Genomic DNA, 20,182 nt, shown 5'->3' with positions numbered 1-20,182 from the left:
GAAACATGGAGGGTTGGGAGAGAAGGCCCAAAGAAGGATGCATTCTAGAAAGAAAGAACAGCGTGAAAGAGAGAAAGAAGCCAAGGTCAATGAGATAGGGGCCAAGAATGTTCCAGAATCATTTTAAGGCATGGCATTTCAGGGTGGGGAAGCACCCAGGGCATCACAATGGAACTTCAGGCTATCAGAGACAAAGGCAGAACCATCTTTCAAACGGCCGGAGAAGAGGGGTGGATTGTCTGCATGGAGACCACAGTTAGGTGGCAGCAGGCGCGCCTGCTAAGGACCGGACCACACGTCTGCGTGAAGGACAGTGCTTGTGCCCAACACGCAGCGCTGAACGCAGAGCAAATGCTCCATGTTTGTGTGCTGAGCTCATTTAACGAACTGGAGACATTGGTTTTCCATCCCCACAATGATGGATTTCTGGATACAGAAAAAATGGGTCTATTAGGCATATTTGTGCGGGAACAGCTTGCAGGGAAAATGCCGGCTTCCTACTTCTCTTCACCAGGTGACTTGGGACTGCTCTGGGTACACTTTCCTCTTCTGCAAAATGGGGCTATGCTGCATTCTGGAAGCATCACCTCCTTCTCATGTGTCCTGAGCACTGGGCGGGTCCCCCTCCTCCTCCGCAGAACTGGCCCTGGGGACACACCATGTAATTAGATAAATCCCCTGGCCTGGGAGCCGTCTGCCGGGAGGGGGTGTCTTCCCCAGGTCACTGGTCACCACCCACCCACGGGGCCGAGCTGTGACGGCTAGTGGTGGACGCGGCTGGGGAGCCCGGGTCGCAGACGACACTGCGAGACAGGCAGGCGGGGTGGCATCAGGAAATGAGCCGTGGGAGCCCCTGGTGTGAGGGTCAAGGAGGCAGGGGGCGGGCCGGACAGGTCAGGCCAGGCCTGTGTGTCAGCCCAGGAGCTTGGATCTCAGCCCGGGAGGCAGGACGGGCCTCAGAAGGCGGGTCACTACTGCCCGCCGGCCTGGGGGTGTCCCAGGCGAGGAAGGCTTCGTCACCGGCTGCAAACAGGCCCCCCGCCCCCGGGGCCACACGCTTCTCCACTGTGATTCCTCCCTCTCCCAACAGGGGATGAAATTCTGGAGCTCAACGGGGAATCGATGGCTGGACTAACACATCAGGATGCTCTGCGGAAGTTCAAGGTGACCACTCGCTGTCGGTGCAGGGCCGACCCCAGGCCACACAGTCATGCACACGTGGACACTCACACACACGGACATGCACACACACACGGTCATGCACACGTAGGTGTGGACACATTCACACACACATGGTCATGCACACACACACGGTCATACACACGTAGACGTGGACACTCACACACATGGACATGCACACACACACACGGTCATACACATGTAGACGTGGACACTCACACACATGGACATGCACACACACACGGTCGTGCAAACGTAGATGTGGACACACACAGTCATGCACACGTGGACACGCACACAGACACGCACACACATAGACATGCACACACACACGGTCATGCACACGTAGATGTGGACACGCACACACATGGACACGCACACACACATGGTCATGCACATGTACATGTGGATACACACACGGTCATGCACACGTAGACGTGGACACGCATACACACGGACACACACACATGGTCATGCACATGTACATGTAGACACACACACGGTCATGCACATGTAGATGTGGACACACACACAGACACACACACACGTGGTCATGTACACGTGGACACACACACATGGACATACACACACGGTCATGCACACGTGGATGTGGACACACACACAGTCATGCACACGTGGACACGCACACGGACACGCACACACACACGGTCATGCACACGTAGATGTGGACACACACACAGTCATGCACACGTGGACACGCACATGGACACGCACACACACACGGTCATGCACACGTAGATGTGGACATACACACACAGTCATGCACATGTGGACACGCACACAGACACGCACACACACACGGACACGCACACACCTTCGCACACACAGCTGCTGAGCGCTGCAGCACACGTCTCTTCCTTTCAGCAAGCCAAAAAAGGGCTCCTGACCCTCACGGTGAGGACGCGCCTGACGGCGCCCCACTGCCTGAGCAGCCACCTGTCGCCCCCGCTGTGCCGCTCCCTGAGCTCCAGCACGTGCGCCACCAAGGACAGCGGCCCCTTCGGCTTGGAGAGCCCCGCCCCCGCCCCCGCCAGCGCGGCCAAGCCCACCTACAGGGTCATGGTGGAGGTGTCTCTGCAGAAAGGTGGGCCCGCACCCCTGCCGCCGCCTCCTCCACCCTCCTGCCCCGGCCTCCCGCCACCGAGGGGCCCCGGGACGTCCCAAGGAGGGACGGGGCGTTGTCTACCAGCAGGTTTGCAGCCCTTGCTGAGCAGCGAAGGCCGCACCATCCACACCCGGCCTGGCATTGGGGGGGGGCGAAGGACGCACCACCCACACCCGGCCTGGCGTTGGGGGGGGGCGAAGGACACACCATCCACACCCGGGCAGCCCTTGGGGGGGGGCGAAGGACACACCATCCACACCCGGCCTGGCGTTGGGGGGGGGTGAAGGACGCACCATCCACACCTGGCCTGGCGTTGGGGGGGGGTGAAGGACACACCATCCACACCCGGCCTGGCGTTGGGGGGGGGTGAAGGACGCACCATCCACACCTGGCCTGGCCTTGGTGGGGTGGGAGTGAAACAACCAAACCCGGGAAGCGGGGCCTGGGCTGAGCCGCAGCCACACTGTGAGGACTGGGGTGCGGCTCCCCCTCAGTTCTTACCAGTGGCAGGAGAGCTGAGGTCCTTCGGGCTTGGTCACAGCCCGCCCCTCCCCCCCCCCCAGAGGCTGGCGTCGGCCTGGGCATCGGCCTGTGCAGCGTGCCCTATTTCCAGTGCATCTCCGGCATTTTCGTCCACACGCTGTCCCCGGGGTCTGTGGCACATCTGGATGGGCGGCTCCGGTATGTCCTTATCTCCGTTTTTGGAAAGATAAAACAGCACCCTGATTTACATCCGAGGGAAGGAATTCCTTAGAAGGCCAGGAGGTTAGCTCGGAGACAGATACTTCGAATGACCCAAGCGTGGCCCACAGCTCGGCCCCGGGACCGGTGGCGGCAAGGTCCCCCGGCGCGTGGCAGCCGTGCCGAGGCCCGGGCCCCTCCCCGACCTGCCACAGCGGACTCTGCGTTCTAACAGGATGCTCAGGGATTCGCAGGCACGTTGCAGTTTAAGAGGAATTGTTGAGGCGCCTGGGGGGCTGGGCTGGTGAAGCGTCCGACTCTTGATTTCAGCTCAGGTCGTGGTCTCACGGCTGGCGAGATGGAGCCCCATGTGGGGCGCTGTGCTGACAGCGTGGAGCCTGCTTGGAATTCTCTCTCCCTCCTTCTCTGTCTCTCCTCCTGGCTCTGTCCTTAAATTAAAAAAAAAAAAATAGAAGAAGAAAAGAAGAGGCATTATCTCAGGCAATGCCAGTCTAAAAAGGAAAACAGGGAGTGAACACGCTTTAATCCAGGCCTAACCAGCACAGGATTTATGGTGACGGAAACAGGGGCTCCAATGGGGTTTGCCTGCGTACCCCCTATGGGTAAAGATGCCTACTTACGAAGCAAATCGGTAGCGTCAACTCAGTTTCTTGATGGTATAAACCAAATACGTGTAGCACTCCAGACATAAGTCTCTGCAGAGAACTTCTAAGAGAAGCCGAATCTGAATGTCCTCTCCAGTAAGTGAGCTGGGTTCGGTGCCATTTACCCCAGTTTAACCTGTTACGATATTTGCAGTTCGGGGATTTCTCTCCCAGCACATCTTTGCATATTCCTTCTCTCACTGGGTTCGAGTCCTGCCAACTCAGAAGAGTTTTGTCATGGTTTTGAAGGTCTTCCTATAACTGGAGCCTGTGTAAGGGTCACGCCTGCCCAGGACGGTGTCTTGATGGTGCCTTAGATTCCGGGTGGATTTGCTGTTGTCACGTGCAGGAGGGTGACAGCCGATTTGCTGGCTGCCGTGTTGTCACCTGGGACGTAACTGCAGAGTCACAGCAGCGGCCTTAGCTCTAATTCCTCCAGACAGAGTCCCCCCCTCCTAGACCTGCAGCTGGGTAGGGATTGTTCCGGAAGCTTCTGCTTTCCTTGGCACCTGGTGCGATGTGGCTCTGGTCTTCAGTTACATCAATGAAAATGTGAACTTTCTTAGCAAAGGTGAAGGGGGACCGGCTCTGCAGGGCTGTGGTGGGAGACAGCAGACCACGGTGGGGGCGACAGTGAGCTCAGTCCCAGAGACTGTGTTCTGATTCTCGCTGTGCTAATAACCCGCCAGGCCAGTGGTCAGCAAACTGGGGCCTACTACCTGCTTGGTTTTTGTTTTTTAAATAAAGTTTTATTGGAACATAGCCACACTCATCTGCTGACACATTGTCTACGGCTGCTGTTTCTATGCTACAACATCAGAGCTGAGTCGTTGTGACAGAGGCAGCGCGGACTGCAAAGCCTAAAACATTTACTAATTGGCCATTTCCAGAAATAGCCTTTTTTTTTTTTTTTACTGTAAGCTAGGTCTTATTAAGATTACTTCACCCTCTGTGCCTTGGTTTCCCCAGCTCTGATGGGGGTTGGATTGCACAGATCCTCTATGTATGGTTACATCCCTATCTTTTCTACCTCACTTTTTCTTTTCTGGTTATGTAACAGAATAAATCTAAATTTTCTGAAACTTGCTCCCCGTCTTCCAACAAGAATGAACTCCATGCTTTCTCTCCTTCCTTCTTTTTGCAAGGGCTTCAACTGCTCTCTGCCCAGTTATATCTTCCTCACCTCTTAGCACAAAGCATCTGTCTTTCCTCCTAGCCATTCTACAGATGGGAACACTGAGGCTCAAAGAGAGGAGTGATTGGTTATATCACAGTTAATTGGTTAATCGCTTAAGTTGGTTAACCTACACGCTCCATCTCAGTTAGACATAGTTTAGTGGGGAAAATGAGGAGGAAAGTTTAGACCGACTTTTGTTCACACTGACCCATGAAACAGGTAGGAAATGTCCCCCACGCTGTGGTTGTGCAGCGAGGAGTGGGCGTGCACTGCTTTGGTCTGTCCCACTCTGAATGTCAGTCGGGTGGCTAAGGAGCTCTGTTTATTGGGGTAAGTTTTAGGTGTCACCAGAGACCTAAGTCCCTGAGTGGGATGTCAGGGAAGGGAGCATCCGAACGCCACGTTGGGTAGCTCACTGATGGCTTCCTGTGTGTGCTTTCCCAGCTGTGGCGACGAGATTGTGGAAATCAATGACTCCCCCGTGCACTGCCTGACGCTAAACGAAGTCTACGCCATCCTGAGTCACTGCAGTCCTGGACCCGTCCCCATCATCGTCAGCCGGCATCCAGACCCACAGGTAACACCTCACGGAGACGTCTTCTCCCACCTAGGCTCCCTCTTTCCATACTTGTGACAAGAAATGGATAAACACAGGTGATGCTCTCTGGGTTTGGACTTGAATTTCCAAGAACCTGTTCCAGGTATAATAACAAGTGTCTGCAGCAGGGGTCCATGGGCCAACTCTTAGATACCGGAGGCAATTGGCATCAGCTTAGGGAAGCTCTTACAGCTGGTGACAGGCTCTAGGGCAGGAAAATATAGACCCAGCATCCCTGCAAGTGGATGCCAGGGATCAATTCATCCGTGCATCTAATAGGGACCCACTCACTATGTGACTGTCTGGAGCTACGCACCGAGCACACAGAGATGAACAAGTTCATAGTACACAGTCTTGCCTTCTGGAAGCTCAGGGTCTTGCTAGAGACAACGACCTATAAATAATCACTATACAAAGCGGTAGGTATTCTGGGAATAGAGGGATACAGAAAGGAAGGTTGTATAAAGCAAGAGTTACCAGAATTTGGTTTTCTCTAGGCAAAGGATTTGAGGAAGGCCATGCCATGAAGTGGGACAAAAAGTTCAAAGCTACAGAGTCAAGAAGGGACTTCCACGGAAGGGGCGTGGGGCTGGGGTGTGGGTGCTGGGTGCAGAGGCTAAGGATCAGGTCGGCATGGCATTGGAGTCACACGGGATGCTTAGGGGTTTGCATGGTATTCTGCGGGGGATGAGGAGCTAGGGGAGGGTCTGTGGCTGTTCATGTAATATGTTAAGATTTTATTTTATTATTACTTTTAAAAGTTTTCATGTTTATTTTTGAGAGAGGGAGAGAGAGACAGAGTGTGAGCGGGGGAGGGGTAGACAGAGAGGGAGACACAGAATCCAAAGCAGGCTCCAGGCTCTGAGCCGTCAGCACAGAGCCCGATGCAGGGCTTGAACTTGGGAATGGTGAGATCATGACCTGAGCCAAAGTTGGGCGCTTAACCGACTGAGCCAGCCAGGTGTCACCCAAATGGTATATTATCTAAAATCCCTCTGACTTCACTGGGAAGTAGGTTATATTATTGTTACTTTACAGAAGAAGAAATTGAGGCTTGGAAGGTTAAGTAACTTGTCTAAGAGTGCACAACTAGAAAGTGGGGGAACTAGAATTAAACACAAGTCTGTGTGACTTCAAAAATTATATTCTTGGGACGCCTGGGTGGCTTAGTCGGTTAAGCGTCCGACTTTCGCTTAGGTCATGATCTCGCGGTTCGTGGGTTCGAGCCCCGCGTCGGGCTTTGTGCTGACTGCCAGCTCAGAGCCTGGAGCCTGTTTCGGAGTCTGTGTCTCCCTCTCTCTCTGACCTTCCCCTGCTCACGCTGTCTCTCTCTCTCTCCTAGAAATAAATAAAAAACATTAAAAAAAATTATATTCTTAACTATTACTCTAAGGTAGATTAGTGACCTGATACAGCAACATGGTGATGGTGATCATGATGACAATGACAACGATGATAATGGTGATGATGGTGGTGATGGTGATGATGGTGATGATGGTGATGATGGTGATGGTGATGATGGAGATGATAATGGGGATGGTGGTGATGGTGGTGATGATGGTGATGATGGTGATGATGATGGTGATGATGGTGATGGTGATGGTGATGGTGATGATGATGATGATGGTGATGATGGTGATGATAGTGATGATGATGGTGATGATAGTGATGGTGATGGTGATGATAGTGATGATGATGGTGATGATGATGATGATGGTGATGATGGTGGTGATGATGATGATGATGGTGATGATAGTGATGATGATGGTGATGATGGTGATGGTGATGGTGGTGATGATGATGGTGATGATGGTGATGGTGGTGATGGTGATGGTGATGATGATGATGATGGTGGTAATGGTGGTGATGGTGGTGATGGTGATGATGGTGGTGATGATGGTGATGGTGATGATGATGATGATGATGGTGATGATAGTGATGGTGATGGTGATGATAGTGATGATGATGGTGATGATGGTGATGGTGATGATGGTGATGATGGTGATGATGATGATGGTGGTGGTGATGATGGTGATGGTGATGATGATGATGATGGTGGTGATGGTGGTGATGGTGGTGACGGTGATGATGGTGATAGTGATAGTGATGATGATGTCATGGCAGCATTGCCAAGAGTGGAATGCTCCCAGAGGTAAACTCTCAAGCGGTAACCTTGCCTGGAGTTTTTCAGCAAGCCACGGAGAGAAGGTCTGGAGAGTTGAGAGTGGCTACCTCAGAAACTCCTTTATTGACAGACTTTGGACTTTACTGACAATATACGTGGGAACCACGGATACCCTGGAATCCATAGGGTGTTTCTAGAAGTGCACTTTGTCAGCTACTTGCAGAGTGGGTTGGGAGGACAGACCCTGGCATGCAGGGGCCATGCTTGGGAGCTGCTATAGGACTCAGAGCCTGATGCAGACGCTGCTGCTGTTTACTTGAGGAAGTGACCGGTATTTTCTAGGTTTCAGAACAGCAACTCAAAGAGGCTGTGGCCCAGGCTGTGGAGAATGTCAAGTTTGGGAAGGAGAGGCATCAGTGGAGTCTGGAAGGTAAGGGAAACAGAACTTTGACTTGAATATCTTTGCCTTCTTAGACAGCTCAGGGTTTAGCCACTAACTTGCCTTGTACCTCAGTGATGTGATAGTCATCGTCTCCACCAGGCACGCCACGGGGACAAAGGCTGAAAGCTAGCAGCCCAGCAGCTGAGCTTGGCGCACGTGTCTGCTTCGTGTGGGAGGCACGCGATGTTCAAACATCTGAATTTGTGTTTTTCTACTGGGCAGGCTCTCCCCTGGCCTCTGTCGTTCCCCCTGCCCCCTGTTGTGTTATGCCAGGCTGCCCTTGGCACAGTTGCCCCTTTACACATTTGAGTTTTCAACCCCAAGTTCATAATAATAGACTCTTTAGAAAAAAATCTAATAATATAATACCTAACCTTTATTAAGGTCTTGTCACGTCAGACACTGGAACTAATTCATGCATTATTTTACCAGATCTTTACATATAATTTTAAGGCACATTCCTAAGGAAAAGTGGAGCCCTGAGAGGTTCTTTTACCCCAAATCACATTGTGTGGTGCACAGAGCATCTGGACGGGGCCCAGCTGACTGGCTTCAGTCCCTGGGCACTAGCTGCCTCAGTGCTCAGCTGGGGGACGATGGCCATGTCATCACGGAGCATGTGACAGAACCATGGGCCAATATTGACAAGGAGGCCACACTGTCTGAAAATCTTCTACCGTCTTCACCCACGCAGCATTTATGCTCGGGAAAATATAACAGAGAAACTCACATGTGTTTGGACAGTGGTTTTCTCCAGCGGATAGGACAGCGGGTGGCTCTTTACTTTCATGTCTTTCTTTTTGGGGCTGAGTTCTTTCTAATGAGGATGCATTATTTTATGGCCAGGAAAAGGCCAAAGAAATCTCTTTCTTTAACAAGGATTCAAACTGTGAGCTTGGCTGACCTTAGTGTTCTCCTAAGGTCTAGGATTCTCTTCCATGGGTCTCTCCTCACTCTCTTGGCCTTCCAGAATGAGCTGGAATTTGAGCAAGAGGCTGGGTCTCAGTCTGCTCCCACTCCTTTGAGCTCTGATTCTAGAAAAGGAACACTGGGGGCAGTTTGCTGCTACAGAAAAGGGCCTCTCAGGGTTGTGCGGATGGTCCCGGTGCCGAGAACGGGTGTGTGTGCAGGGCTGGCTCTGGAAGAAGGGCCAGGATGGAGGGAAGAGAAAGGAGACTATGGCTATGAAACTGTCTAGAAAGTCATAAAGGTATTGATTCTTCCTCAGCTGGAAGAAATGATAACCTTTTGGTACAAGGCTCAATGCACACTCACAGGTGTTCTCTTTGACATTGAGCCCCCAAACAAGCTCGGTGACCCTGGAATTATTATCCCCGTTTCACAGGTGAAACAATGGAGTGTTGCTCGTTGGGTCCCCCAGGAAGCCAACTCTGAGATGGTGTTTGGCACGCAGAATGCTACCTCGGAGGGTCCAAGGGATCAGAGCCTGGGGAGGAGAGGAGAGAAGAGGGCTGGGCAGGGGGGAGGAGGTGAGCTGAGATGCAAGCTTCAGCCAAGCCCTGGAATATGCTGGAGCTAAAAGACACGTTGGAATTGTCTGGTTTGGCAGACATGGGCGCTCTTTCACAGCCCATCTCCGTCAGTCGCTGGCCATGAGCTCCCCTTGGGGGAGGCGGCTCCTGTTAACAGTCCCCAGAGAGGTGGACGGTGGCAGGCATGTGCCAGCAGCACTTCTCACAGGGGGACAGCAAGCCCTTCTTGCAAGTTGGGGACACAGCTCCATGCCCATCACATGGAGACCCAGGTTGAGTGATTTTCCCAAGCTGGATTCCTACAGCTTTTCTGGGACAACCCGAGATGGCCGGGCTCCAAACCCCAGGTGACCTCAGCTGAGAAGCAGACGGCCCGGGGTGCGGTGTGCAGCCCGGGGCGGGGGTGTGTGCGCCCCCAGCCCAGCTGTGCGGGTTCCCTTGTGCTTTTGCTGCAGGCGTCCCGAGGCTGGAGAGCAGCTGGCATGGGCGGCCGACCTTGGAGAAAGAGAGAGAGAAAAACTCAGCACCTCCACATCGCAGGGCTCAGAAGGTCATGATCCGCTCCAGCAGCGACAGCAGCTACATGTCTGCGTCCCCGGGAGGGAGCCCAGTCAGCGGTGGCGGCGAGCAGCCGCCGCCTTCCGACCTGGAAGTCCACGCGCACAGCCCCAGCCTGTCCCCCGGGCAGGAGCAGGGGGGGCCTCCCGTGGGTCCCTCCCGGCCACCCCAGGAGAGCCCGCCCCTCCCTGGGTTGCCGGACAGCCACCGGCCGCTGAGACTGAAGAAATCCTTCGAGATTTTGGTGAGAAAACCCACGACCTCCAAGCCCAAGCCTCCGCCCAGAAAATACTTTAAAAGTGACAGTGACCCTCAGAAGAGTCTGGAAGAGAGACAGAGCTCCCTGTGCCCTTCAGGGCACACTTTGCCCGCGGGTGGCCAGGTAAGAGACGTGTCTGACAGGCTGTGTTCTCTTGAGCTCCAGAGCCAAAGAGCGGTTGGTTTTGTGGTTGATGTTTGGATTTTTATTTTGATTTTTTTTGCACGGTGCTTCCTGGGCACCAGCAGCAGGGGTGGCCCTGGGGAGGGGGCTCTCCCTGCTCCGCCAGAGGCGAGAGGCTCGGCTCGAAGATTCGAGGCCGGAAGGTTCCAGACTCGAAGCCCCGTTCCTGCCACAGGGCTCCCGGGCTCCCTTCCAAATACACAGGAGTTCAAGGCTGCTCTCCCGGGGGTCACTTTTCAGACTCCGCACGATGGGAGCTCCAGCCGATCCCCGAAGGCCACCTGTGCCGGGCAGACAGGGCCCGCTGCACACGCTTTCTTCGGGCCTGCCGCTTCCGCTGGGAGACTTGCCCCGAGTTAGGCTCAAAGCGGACAAGGGCTAGTTAGCGTCTTCCATGCGTGAGGCGACCCACGTGATGGTGAGAAACTGGCTCCGGCTTCCTTCCCAACTAGCTTTGCCTGCCCACTTCCTTGTTGGTGCGGCGGGGGGAGCCCCAGCTCTTCGAGCCTCAGTTTCCTTAGCTTTAATTGGGGCCGCTGCTGCCCCCCTGCGAGGGCCGCGGTGCGCGTTAGATGGAGCCCCGCGGGTGCTGGCGCACCAGACCTCAGGCACGCGAGTCACTGCTGTGATTGTCCCCTCACCGCGTCTGTTACAGACCTCAGTTTCCTTCCTCTGCTGCCCCACGCCACCCCGCAGGGGAAGGCGGGCGACCGGCCGCTGTCCGCACTGCGCGTGCTTCGCCCAGCTCAGCCCTAGCCCACCTGGGGGGAGCGTCCCGGTCACAAAAGAGGGGACCGAGCACAAGCCCCCACTGCCAGTGGGTCGACCACTAGCTACACTGCCCGTTACATCCCTGCCTTGGCCGGACTCCGGGAGGGGAAGGACCCCGGAGCGGCGGGCTGGGCGGGGGCGGAGGGGAGGGCAGAGTGCGAGGGTGACAGGGACTGAAGGAGGAAGCGCGTCCCGGTCCCCGCGGAGCTGCAGGATGTGGCGGCTTAGCAACACTCGGTGGGCCGGCTTGTCCAGGCGGGTCCTGGCCCCGGGCTGTAAGCAAGTGTGGCACCTCCCTGGGGGTCCAGAAGGCAAGTGAGGAACAGGGGCTGAGAAGCCAGGCTCTTTGCTTTGTTCCTGGAGCCTCAGAAACGGGGGAGCAGCTTTGCCAGGGCAGGTCTTCGGGGCCACAGGTCTTCCCGGGGAGGCCCTTGGGGCGCCTGGCCAGGCGGGGTGTCCCTGGGGCAGCAGGTGTCCAGGGTGAGCAGAAACAAGTGGGGTTTCTGCAGAGACGGCAGGCAGGGGGCACTTCCTCCAGGCAGCCTTCCGTGCTGTGTGGCCTCGGCCACCACCGCCAGCCACTGCTCTTCTCTTCCCTCTGCTCTTTCCCTTGGACATGACTTCTCAGCGCCACACACTTTCACTGGGGGCGGGGGCGGGGGTGGGGAGAGATGGTCTCCAAGTTCCCTGGACAGTCCCTGGGGACTCCCCACTGGATGTGTCTGTCCGCGGCCCCCGCGTAGTTATCTGTCTGTCCTTCCCTCCGCGTCCCCGCCTTCTCCCCCCACCCCCTGTAGCCCCTCCTCCCCAGGAGGACCCCCAAACCCCACCCATCCTGACTTAGGGGGATGTGACGTCCAAAGCCAAAATGACCTCGGGGTATTTTCTTCAAAAGACCAAGTCTCTCCTATCTGGGAAATGAGCTCAAACCAGCTCTTGTGCCGAAAATCCACCTCCTCCCCTGTCGGCCCGCAGTCTGTCTTTTCTCTTCCTGTCCCCCTCCCTCACCCACCAAGCACTGTGCTCGGGAAGACGACCTTGAGAAAGATCTGCGTAAAATTGAACTGAATTCAGGGGATAATTAAGACCAAAGGAAAACAACGTCCCGCGCAGAGGGTACCAGGAAAAAACCAGAGGAGGCCTGTGTCTGCTCCAAGATGCAAAGTTGCTTTGAGTCCCGGGCTTGGTGCCTGAGTGTCAGGCTGTGACAGTGTCAGCAACTCCTGGACACAGACAAGTGTCACCTCGCAGAGCTCCCAAATGAGTGAAGTTAAATTCCAGCCACCTGCCACGGCTCCTGGGTGACGAGGGTCTTAGATGCCACCGGCCTAGTATTTTGAGCCTTGAATGCCATGGCCAAGGCCTGCTCCTTCAGAGGTCTAGTTCAAGGAGCGCACCGAGTCCTGAGTCGCTTGGTCTCTCCCCGAGCTCAGTTCTCCCTCACATTCTCGAAGAACGGTCATTGCCGACGTCGGTATTAATCTCGGGCCACAGACGTTCGCCGTTTCTGTTTTTGTCCCAAACGATGCACTCATTCCCTTTTTCTTCCTCTCGGGAGGAAGCCTGCGGCCTGTCAGAGAGCCAGCCAGTCATTCCCGACGTGGGTCTGAGGGGACACAGAGGCGGGGGCGGCACGGCCCTGACGCCCCGTCTCGTCCTTCCTCCCGACTCTCGCTCTCACGCCAGCGCCCGGCTCTCGGGAGCAGCTCTCGCCCTGCTTCTCTGCCGGGACAGTTCTCACTCTCTGTTCAAGAACCGGACAGAAGGCGCTTCTCTGGGAAGTCACCCCTCTGCTTCCTCTGGGCCCCGAAGCATCTCAGCTGTGGTGCGGGGACAGGCGGGTGGTGGCCGGGTGCGTGGGGCCCTGTCCGCCTCGTCCCACGGCTGCTTCATGAGGGAGGCTCAGTGGGGACCTGCTTCTGCCTGGGCGGACGCCGGGCCAGCGCAGGTGCCGCGGGGGGAGCGACGGCCCGGTGCCCAGGGTCTGTCACCCTCCAGCGGAAGGCACCGAAGGCCACTGACTCCCGTTTGCTCTGAGTGTCTGAAGACTAGCGGCCGGCTGCGCCCTCCCCTCCCCACCGGGGCAGGGCCCCACCCGGCTGCAGGGGTAGATGTGGTGGGGCCTTCGCACCCCAGCTCCGGGTCCCCGTCACTCAGGGCCTGGGGGCTTCCTGCTCCGCGGGTGGGCTGTGCTCTGGTCGCAGGCCTCCGAGGGCGCGGGTCCCCGGGGAAGCCACGGCGGGAGCAGCTCAGGGGGCGCCCCGCCCGGGTGCACCTTGCATTCTCACGGCTGGAGGCCACCGTTTCCACGTGGCTTCACTTCCTGTTTACACCACAGGAAGCCAGCGAGCTGCCGCCAGCGCCACGGCCGCCACTGCAGGAAGACACGACGGGGAGAGCCCCCCGCGCCCTTGCCTGCTGCCCGGGGCCCGCGGCGGACCCGCAGACGGCGCCCCCCCCGGAGGCCGAGCGGGAGAGCAGAGGCGGCGGCCCAGGTAGGCTCTCATTTCCATCTTCTGGAAGGAAGGGCCTTTCGAGAAAAGGTCTGGGGAATGAGGTAGGGGTGTGGGTCTGGACTAAGGTTGGAGGGCTCTGACCCGAGGACGGACACGGCGGCCGCACTGAGGCTGATGAGGAGGCGGGAGCCCTGGGAAGCCCGGGCGGCGGGACAGGGAGCCGCTGCTGGGCTGGGGACCTCGTGGTCAGGCTGGGGTGCCGGGGGCTGGGGGGCAGACGGTGATGGGCTCCCCCACATCCCGGCTGGAGGGCGCCGCGTCCCGAGGTGGGCGTGCTCACGAGGCGCCGCCGCAGGTGCTGAGTCGCCAGCTGAACCCGTGTGGCCTGTGGCTGCTCCAGAGGGCACAGGACTGGGGGTCAGGGAGGCCAGCATGGACGCCCGGCTGTGCCCCCGGGAGCCCTCTGCTTCTCTGAGCTGCGCGCTCACACGTGGCCGGCGTAGGTGTGGATTCCTAACGTGTGCCGAGTGCCGGCTTCCTGAGGCTCCGTGCCGGGTTCTGGACGGAGGGAGGGACGGAGGCACAGAGAGAGGAGCTGACCGGCTCCTGCCGTCACGCAGCTCCCGGTGGCGGCAGAGAAATAAATCTGCAGGCTGCAGGGCACAGGCCTGTTGGAGAAACGCTGTGTGAGAATGCAGGGGGGCGGGGGGGTGGGCTTATGGGTGGAAACCTCTGGCCCATCTCTCCCGAAGCAGGTGCCCCACGGCTGCCGCTCACCACCCCCCCCTTCCCTTAGTCACCCCGATAGAGGAACCCAGCAGAGAATGCCTCGGTGCCCTGCTTGCAAGAGAGCCTCACCCCAGGGTGCAAAGGGCTGGCGGGCAGACGCTCCGACCACACAGCTTCGTGACAGCCCCTTGCGGCAGAGCGATTTCTAAATGCAGAACCAGAGCCAGGCCGGGAGGGCGGCCCCTTGGCAAAGCCCTGGAGCTGGTAGTACCACGCTCCTCTTCCGGGTTGTGCAGGGCGCCTCGGATATCTTTGAGGCTTAAACAATGCTCTCTTGGTCTGTTTTCGTTGAGGCTGGGCACTGAGACGAGGGGAAAGCCCGGCACCCTGGGCTGCTGCGGGTCAGTCACCCCCTAGGGCACAGATCCGGAGCAGCATCCTCCTAACGAGGGAGAGAGCAGACCTGCGGGCCACGGAAGGGTCACACCCACCCACTTGGCCTTGTTGCCGTGTGGGGCTCTGAGGCTGGCCTCCCTCTGTCCCTGGGTAAGAGAGTCTCCCCAGCTTCCCAGAGGGGGTGCACAACTATGTAGGATGCTGGCCGGTGGGCGGCGGGGGTGGGTGAAGAACTTAGGGGAGCCGGGTGCGCCCCATCTGAAGGCGCGTCCACATTGCTTTTTAATGAGCTGGGTGGTCTAAACCAAATATGGCCACCATTTCGTGACCTTCGGCTCAAAAGTTGCAAAGGTAAGAAAATTGCTTTGGCCTTTCAGTCTGTGACGGCTTAACTGGGGGGCTTCTTAGAGCAGCGGAAAGGACACAGAGAAGCAGGGGGGGGGTCTGGCCCTGCCTGCACCGATGGGTGGCCCCTCACCCTCCTGATGTTGGATTTCTCCCTTGTGAGATGCCAGTGATTGGCCCAGGGGGTCCCTGCAAGCGCTTCCAGCTCTGAAATGCTGAGACGCAAACTCTGCCCTGTCGTCGCAGGCAGGCATCGACGGCACCTGGAGAAGGTGCTTCCCCACCCCCACCCCGCCCCACCCCGGGGCCCGGTGCGTGTGCCCCTCCCCCGGAAGTCCGCTTGCCACTAAGCTCTGAGACGACAGCTCAGGGGCAGTGTTTCTGTCCTGGCCTTGATTCTGCTCTGCAGCGATCCCCACATCCCCGGTGAAACACCCACTCCTTAAGAGGCAGGCGCGGATGGACTGTGGCCTCGACATCTCGGCCGAAGACCCCTGGGTGAGAATTTCTGACTGCATCAAGAACCTCTTCAGCCCCATCATGAGCGACAACCACGGCCACACAACGCTGCAGCCCGGGGTCAGCCTGGGGGAAGAAGACGGGGTGCAGGGCCTCCCAGACGGGACCCTGTCGAAGCCGGACGCCTCCGGGACCTCCCCCAAGGTTTGCAAGTCAGCAGACAGCGGCGCCGTGAAGAAGGGCCCTCCCGTGGCCCCCAAGCCAGCCTGGTTTCGCCAGAGCTTGAAAAGTCTGAGGACGCGGGCCGTGGAGCCGAGGCGGCCACCCGACCCGGCCCCCTCTGCCCAGCCGCCAGCCGCATGCTGGCAGCGCCCCCCGGGGCCGCCCACGCGGGCCTTCTCTTCCATCAAGCAGAGAATCAGCTCCTTTGAGACCTTTGGCTCCTCCTCTCAGCTGCCCGGCAGAGGAGCCCAGAGAGTGAGCCTCCAGGCCTCGCTCGGGGAGGCAGCACAGCCTCCGGGGGAGCACGAGGGAGGTCGGGGCTCTGGCCTCTCAGAGCAAGGGGCTGTCCCCACCGCCGAGCCCCGGCCGCCAGAGCGGGAGCAGGTGCCGCGGGGCCCCCCCGCCTCCTCCAAGCCCAGGGACCCAGGGGCATCGGGGTCCTCTCTCCCGGGACGGCAGTCCAGCCAGAAAGCCCTCCCCGCTGACCCCGACCCTCTCCTGAGCCTGCTGTCCGCACACGCTGAGGGGCCCGCAGGCCCGGTTGTCAAGGCGCCCAGCCAGCGGGCTCGGAGCTTCCCGCTGTGCAGGACGCAGTCCTGGGAGACGGCGCCGCTGGAGGAGAGGTGCAGTCAGCTCTACTCCATCAGCAGCCGAGTGTCCTCGGCCGTCATGAAGTCCTTGCTGTGCCTCCCGTCCTCTGTGTCCTGGAGCCCGAGCCCCTGTGCCCCCAAGGACGGCGGCTGCCCTGCATCAGCGGCCAGCGACGCCCCGGCCGCAAACGGGGCTGCGGAATCGCCTGCTTCGGACACGGGGTTCTCCCTCAAGTGAGTACGCCCTGCGCCCGCCTTCACCCCTCTTCTCTCCTCCCCTGTCCCCCTTTCTCCCGCACCTGCACCTGCCCTTAAAGCAGCGTCTCAGGTGTTCTAAAGGTCTGTTCTACCTGCTCCTTCCCGTAGGTGTGTGTGCGCGCGTGTGTGTGTGCGCGTGTGTGTGCGTTACACCTTCCGTATGAAGGAGGGGTCTCCCAGCACCTGTTGTGGGAGCAGGGGACCGGGGAAGGCGCCGGTGGTCCCGGCTGAACGGCCCATGGGGGTTTGGAAAGCGAGTGCACATTGGACGTGTCCCGCTGCTGCTCAGGAAGGCCAGGCTGGAGCCGGGAGGTGATGACCCGCTGGCAGCTCTTACCCCCGTCCCCCCAGCCCTGTCCCAGCGAGAATACAGGCGCACCCTGCCTGTGGGTTCAGGCCCCTGCACTGGGCGTCAGGATGCCTGGCGCGCCGACTCCGCACCCTCAGTCTGCTCCTGGGCTGCAATTAGGAGGTGGGCAGGGCCTGCTTCAAACGCTGGAGGCGTGTCCCCACGGTCCTGTCCTGGATCAGAACAAGTCTGCGCTGGCCAGCTCTATGTCTAATTCTGATGCTGCCGAGAAACGTCTGGGTCCCATTGACCTTGACGTTTCATGTTGCTGCTGCTGCAGACAGCCTGGGAAGGGGCAGGCGTGGCCCTGGACGCACACTGAGAGCGGGGTCTAAATGGCTGGGCCAGCACGCGGGGCGCTAGGCAGAGCCGGGCAGCGGGAAAGGCAGCCCGGTAGTGGGCTCTTTCTGGCTGAGAGGTTGCCCGGGGAGCTCTCTACCAGGCTCACTGCTAGAATTTACTGCTGCGGGCGTCTTCGCCTTCTGGCAGTAAAGGTCTGCCAACCAGAGGGAGCGATAGTTTCCTGTCACTGAAACCACAGCTTCCTGCAAAATAGGAGGTGTAGCTGGAAAGAACCGGCTACAAATATCAAAATAAGTTCCCAAGAGAAAGGAAGGGCAGTTGCTGGCCGCGTGGGTGCTGTCTGTGGTCGTTTGGTGCCCATCCATGGGGGGCACGCAGGTGCCGATGGGGCCACGCAGATGCCAAGGGGGGCACGTGCCGGGGGCAGCTGTGAGGGAGGGCGGGGGGTACATGTCAGCGTTGGGGCAGGTTGCCCAAAGCATCCGTTGGACCCCGGGGGGCGGTACTGAGGTTTGGACACACTGAGTCTGGAGTCGGACACACCACGGCTTTCGATTGTGAGTCCCAGATCTGGGTGTTTCGCAACCGTGTGGCCACAGACAAGGCGTTCGCCCTCCGTAAGCCCCAGTTTCCGCGTGGCTATGGTGGAGGGATATTGGCATCTACGCGGGTTTCTCGCATCAAATAACAGAATGCACATCAATGCTCAGCCCCGTCCGGGAGCACAGTGATCACGCAGTCAATGTGTGCTGTTTCTGTGTGAAAGCCTTTCAGAACTGAGAGAGTACACGGAGGGGCTCGGGGAGCCCATAGAAGTTGACAGCCGGGACCAGTGCTCCCCTCAGTCGGGCCAGTCGGTCATCTCCCTGCTGAGCGCCGAGGAATTGAAGAAGCTCATCGAGGAAGTGAAGGTTCTGGATGAGGCGACCTTAAAGGTAGGCTTCCTTTGCAAGCATCTACAGTGACCAGTGCTGGACTCTGAGCTGTGGCCGGAGCGGAAGCAGCTCCTTGAAGCTGTGGAAGGCGGTCCCGGTGTCGGAGTCCGTGGGAGGGAGAAGGTGCCTCACTGGGTCCCAGAGATTGGACCCACCCCTCGAAGGGAGCTCGGTGGCTTCTCAAGTGCTTGCAATCATTGGCTCCTTGCATCTTTTTAACCAGTTTATAAAGGAGACAGGTGAGGCTCAAGGTCACAGAAGTTTTGTCTCCAAGTTCTGTGCCCCGTGCACATCGCACCGGCCGTCGGTCTGGCGTTCATGTCCAGATGCTTGAGGGCGGCGCGCTGTCTGTTGTAAACGGCCGGGTTCCAAGCCGTCACCCCGGAGACCCGCCCTGCACAGAGAGATGGCTGCTTCCAGGCTGTGCATGGGCCCTCCCCACCGTGTCACTCAAGTCATTGTGAAAGTCCTACTTCCCATAGGCTTCCGAGCATAGCCGCAAGCTGTGTGGGGAGGAAGTGGCGGGGCCCAGCGGAGGTCAGCTCAGCTCAGCGAGCACGGGTTCCCCAGATCTGCACAGGCGTGTTGCCCCAGAATCGTCCAGCCTGGGATGTAGTAATGAGGGGGGAGCATAGTTGGAAATCCCCAGGTCAAGGGGATGGCTTAGCCTGAGGCGCACAAGAAGCCCTGGGCTTGATTCACGCACGGGACCACGTCCCCCGGGCTTTATTCGAATGAAATAAGAGGCAGAAGTGTCGTGTAAAGTGCGGACAGCTGTCTCGTGCAGGGTGCCTCTCGGAGGCCATGTGGACCTGGGCCCCTTACAGGGCGAGTCACCTGACCCTTGGGTCAAAGGGGGGAGATGGGGGCCGACGCTGGGGTGGAGGTGGGCGTGAGATCCCTCCATCCCTCTGGGTCCTGGGGACTCCAAATCAAGGATCACAGAGTCAGCCGCACTCAGCTGCACGACGGGGGCCCCGGGGCAGACGGAGCGAGGGAATTCTTTACGCGAGCTTCCTCCCTGGAAGCAGAGTGCAAACTGCTGGACCAAGAGACACGTCCAACCACAGGTGCATTGTACTTGGTCCGCGTGGGGATGTTATAAACTATTATAGTCTGAATATGATAAAAGCTGAATTGATACCCGGCCGCCTGGCTTTTCTCTTTGCTTAAAGGGAACAGTCGGGTAGCACCGGCTCTCCACTGCTGCATGGCAGGCTCTGTCGTGCGGGGGGTGCACTGCCTGGTTCTCTGCAGCTCCCCTCACCCCCTCGCCCCGAAATGTCTCCCATCTGCACAGTTTGCTCCTGTGAGTGATCTGCCTGCAGATCTGCCCCCGACTGCATTTCAGCCTGAGGTCCCAGGTCAAGACCAGAATGAGCTTCTCTGATTTCAGTCAGCGCAGAAGCACTGCCTGGGTGCCCCGTGAGCCCACGTGCAGGCGGGGAGCCCGTGTGTGTGTGTGAGCCTCTGCGGGCACGCATGTGCACGTGGGTGCACGTGTGTGTGGCTGCTGGGAGCCGGCGGCTCCTTCCTGGGCTGCTACGCCCCCAGGAGGCGTAGGAAGGGGCAAGGAGCAGGCTCTTCCTGCAGGACGGGGCTGAGCCCTGGGGCTGCGAGTGGCCCGCGGGCTGGCCTCGCCCACGCTGACATGCAGGGCTGCGTCCCCGACATGCTGGCCTAGCGGCGCCTGCCTGGGTCCGAGCACGTGTGGCTGAGGGCGGGGCGGCTGGGGAGGGGCGGAGCTGCGCCTGCTGTCACACACACGCACGCACACACACACACGCACGCACACACACACACGCACGCACACACACACACGCACGCACACACACACACGCACGCACACACACGCACGCACACACACACGCACGCACACACAC

The 20,182-nt window shown here is 58.5% G+C and overlaps 1 protein-coding gene across 3 annotated transcripts in view; it reads left to right on the top strand.

Moving 5' to 3' along the window:
• Nucleotides 1-20,182, top strand: part of IL16 (interleukin 16) — a 73,929-nt gene that overhangs the window by 47,118 nt on the left and 6,629 nt on the right. The window contains exons 6-15 of one of the 3 annotated variants that reach the window (XM_039257706.1): nucleotides 1,091-1,164; nucleotides 2,065-2,284; nucleotides 2,869-2,986; nucleotides 5,273-5,405; nucleotides 7,894-7,981; nucleotides 9,942-10,426; nucleotides 13,596-13,706; nucleotides 14,562-14,619; nucleotides 15,593-16,688; nucleotides 18,131-18,299. In XM_039257706.1, the coding sequence (XP_039113637.1) occupies nucleotides 1,091-1,164; nucleotides 2,065-2,284; nucleotides 2,869-2,986; nucleotides 5,273-5,405; nucleotides 7,894-7,981; nucleotides 9,942-10,426; nucleotides 13,596-13,706; nucleotides 14,562-14,619; nucleotides 15,593-16,688; nucleotides 18,131-18,299 (2,552 nt within the window). Of the gene's footprint in view, nucleotides 1-1,090; nucleotides 1,165-2,064; nucleotides 2,285-2,868; nucleotides 2,987-5,272; nucleotides 5,406-7,893; nucleotides 7,982-9,941; nucleotides 10,427-13,595; nucleotides 13,753-14,561; nucleotides 14,620-15,058; nucleotides 15,190-15,592; nucleotides 16,689-18,130; nucleotides 18,300-20,182 lie in introns of those variants that run through there. The other 2 variants (XM_039257698.1, XM_039257714.1) reach the window with 2 other exon arrangements.

This window comes from Hyaena hyaena, unplaced genomic scaffold, assembly GCF_003009895.1.
Source record: "Hyaena hyaena isolate Hyena2069 unplaced genomic scaffold, ASM300989v1 scaffold_13, whole genome shotgun sequence".
NCBI classification, from domain to species: domain Eukaryota; kingdom Metazoa; phylum Chordata; class Mammalia; order Carnivora; family Hyaenidae; genus Hyaena; species Hyaena hyaena.
This window is presented reverse-complemented; position numbering and strand designations above follow the sequence as displayed.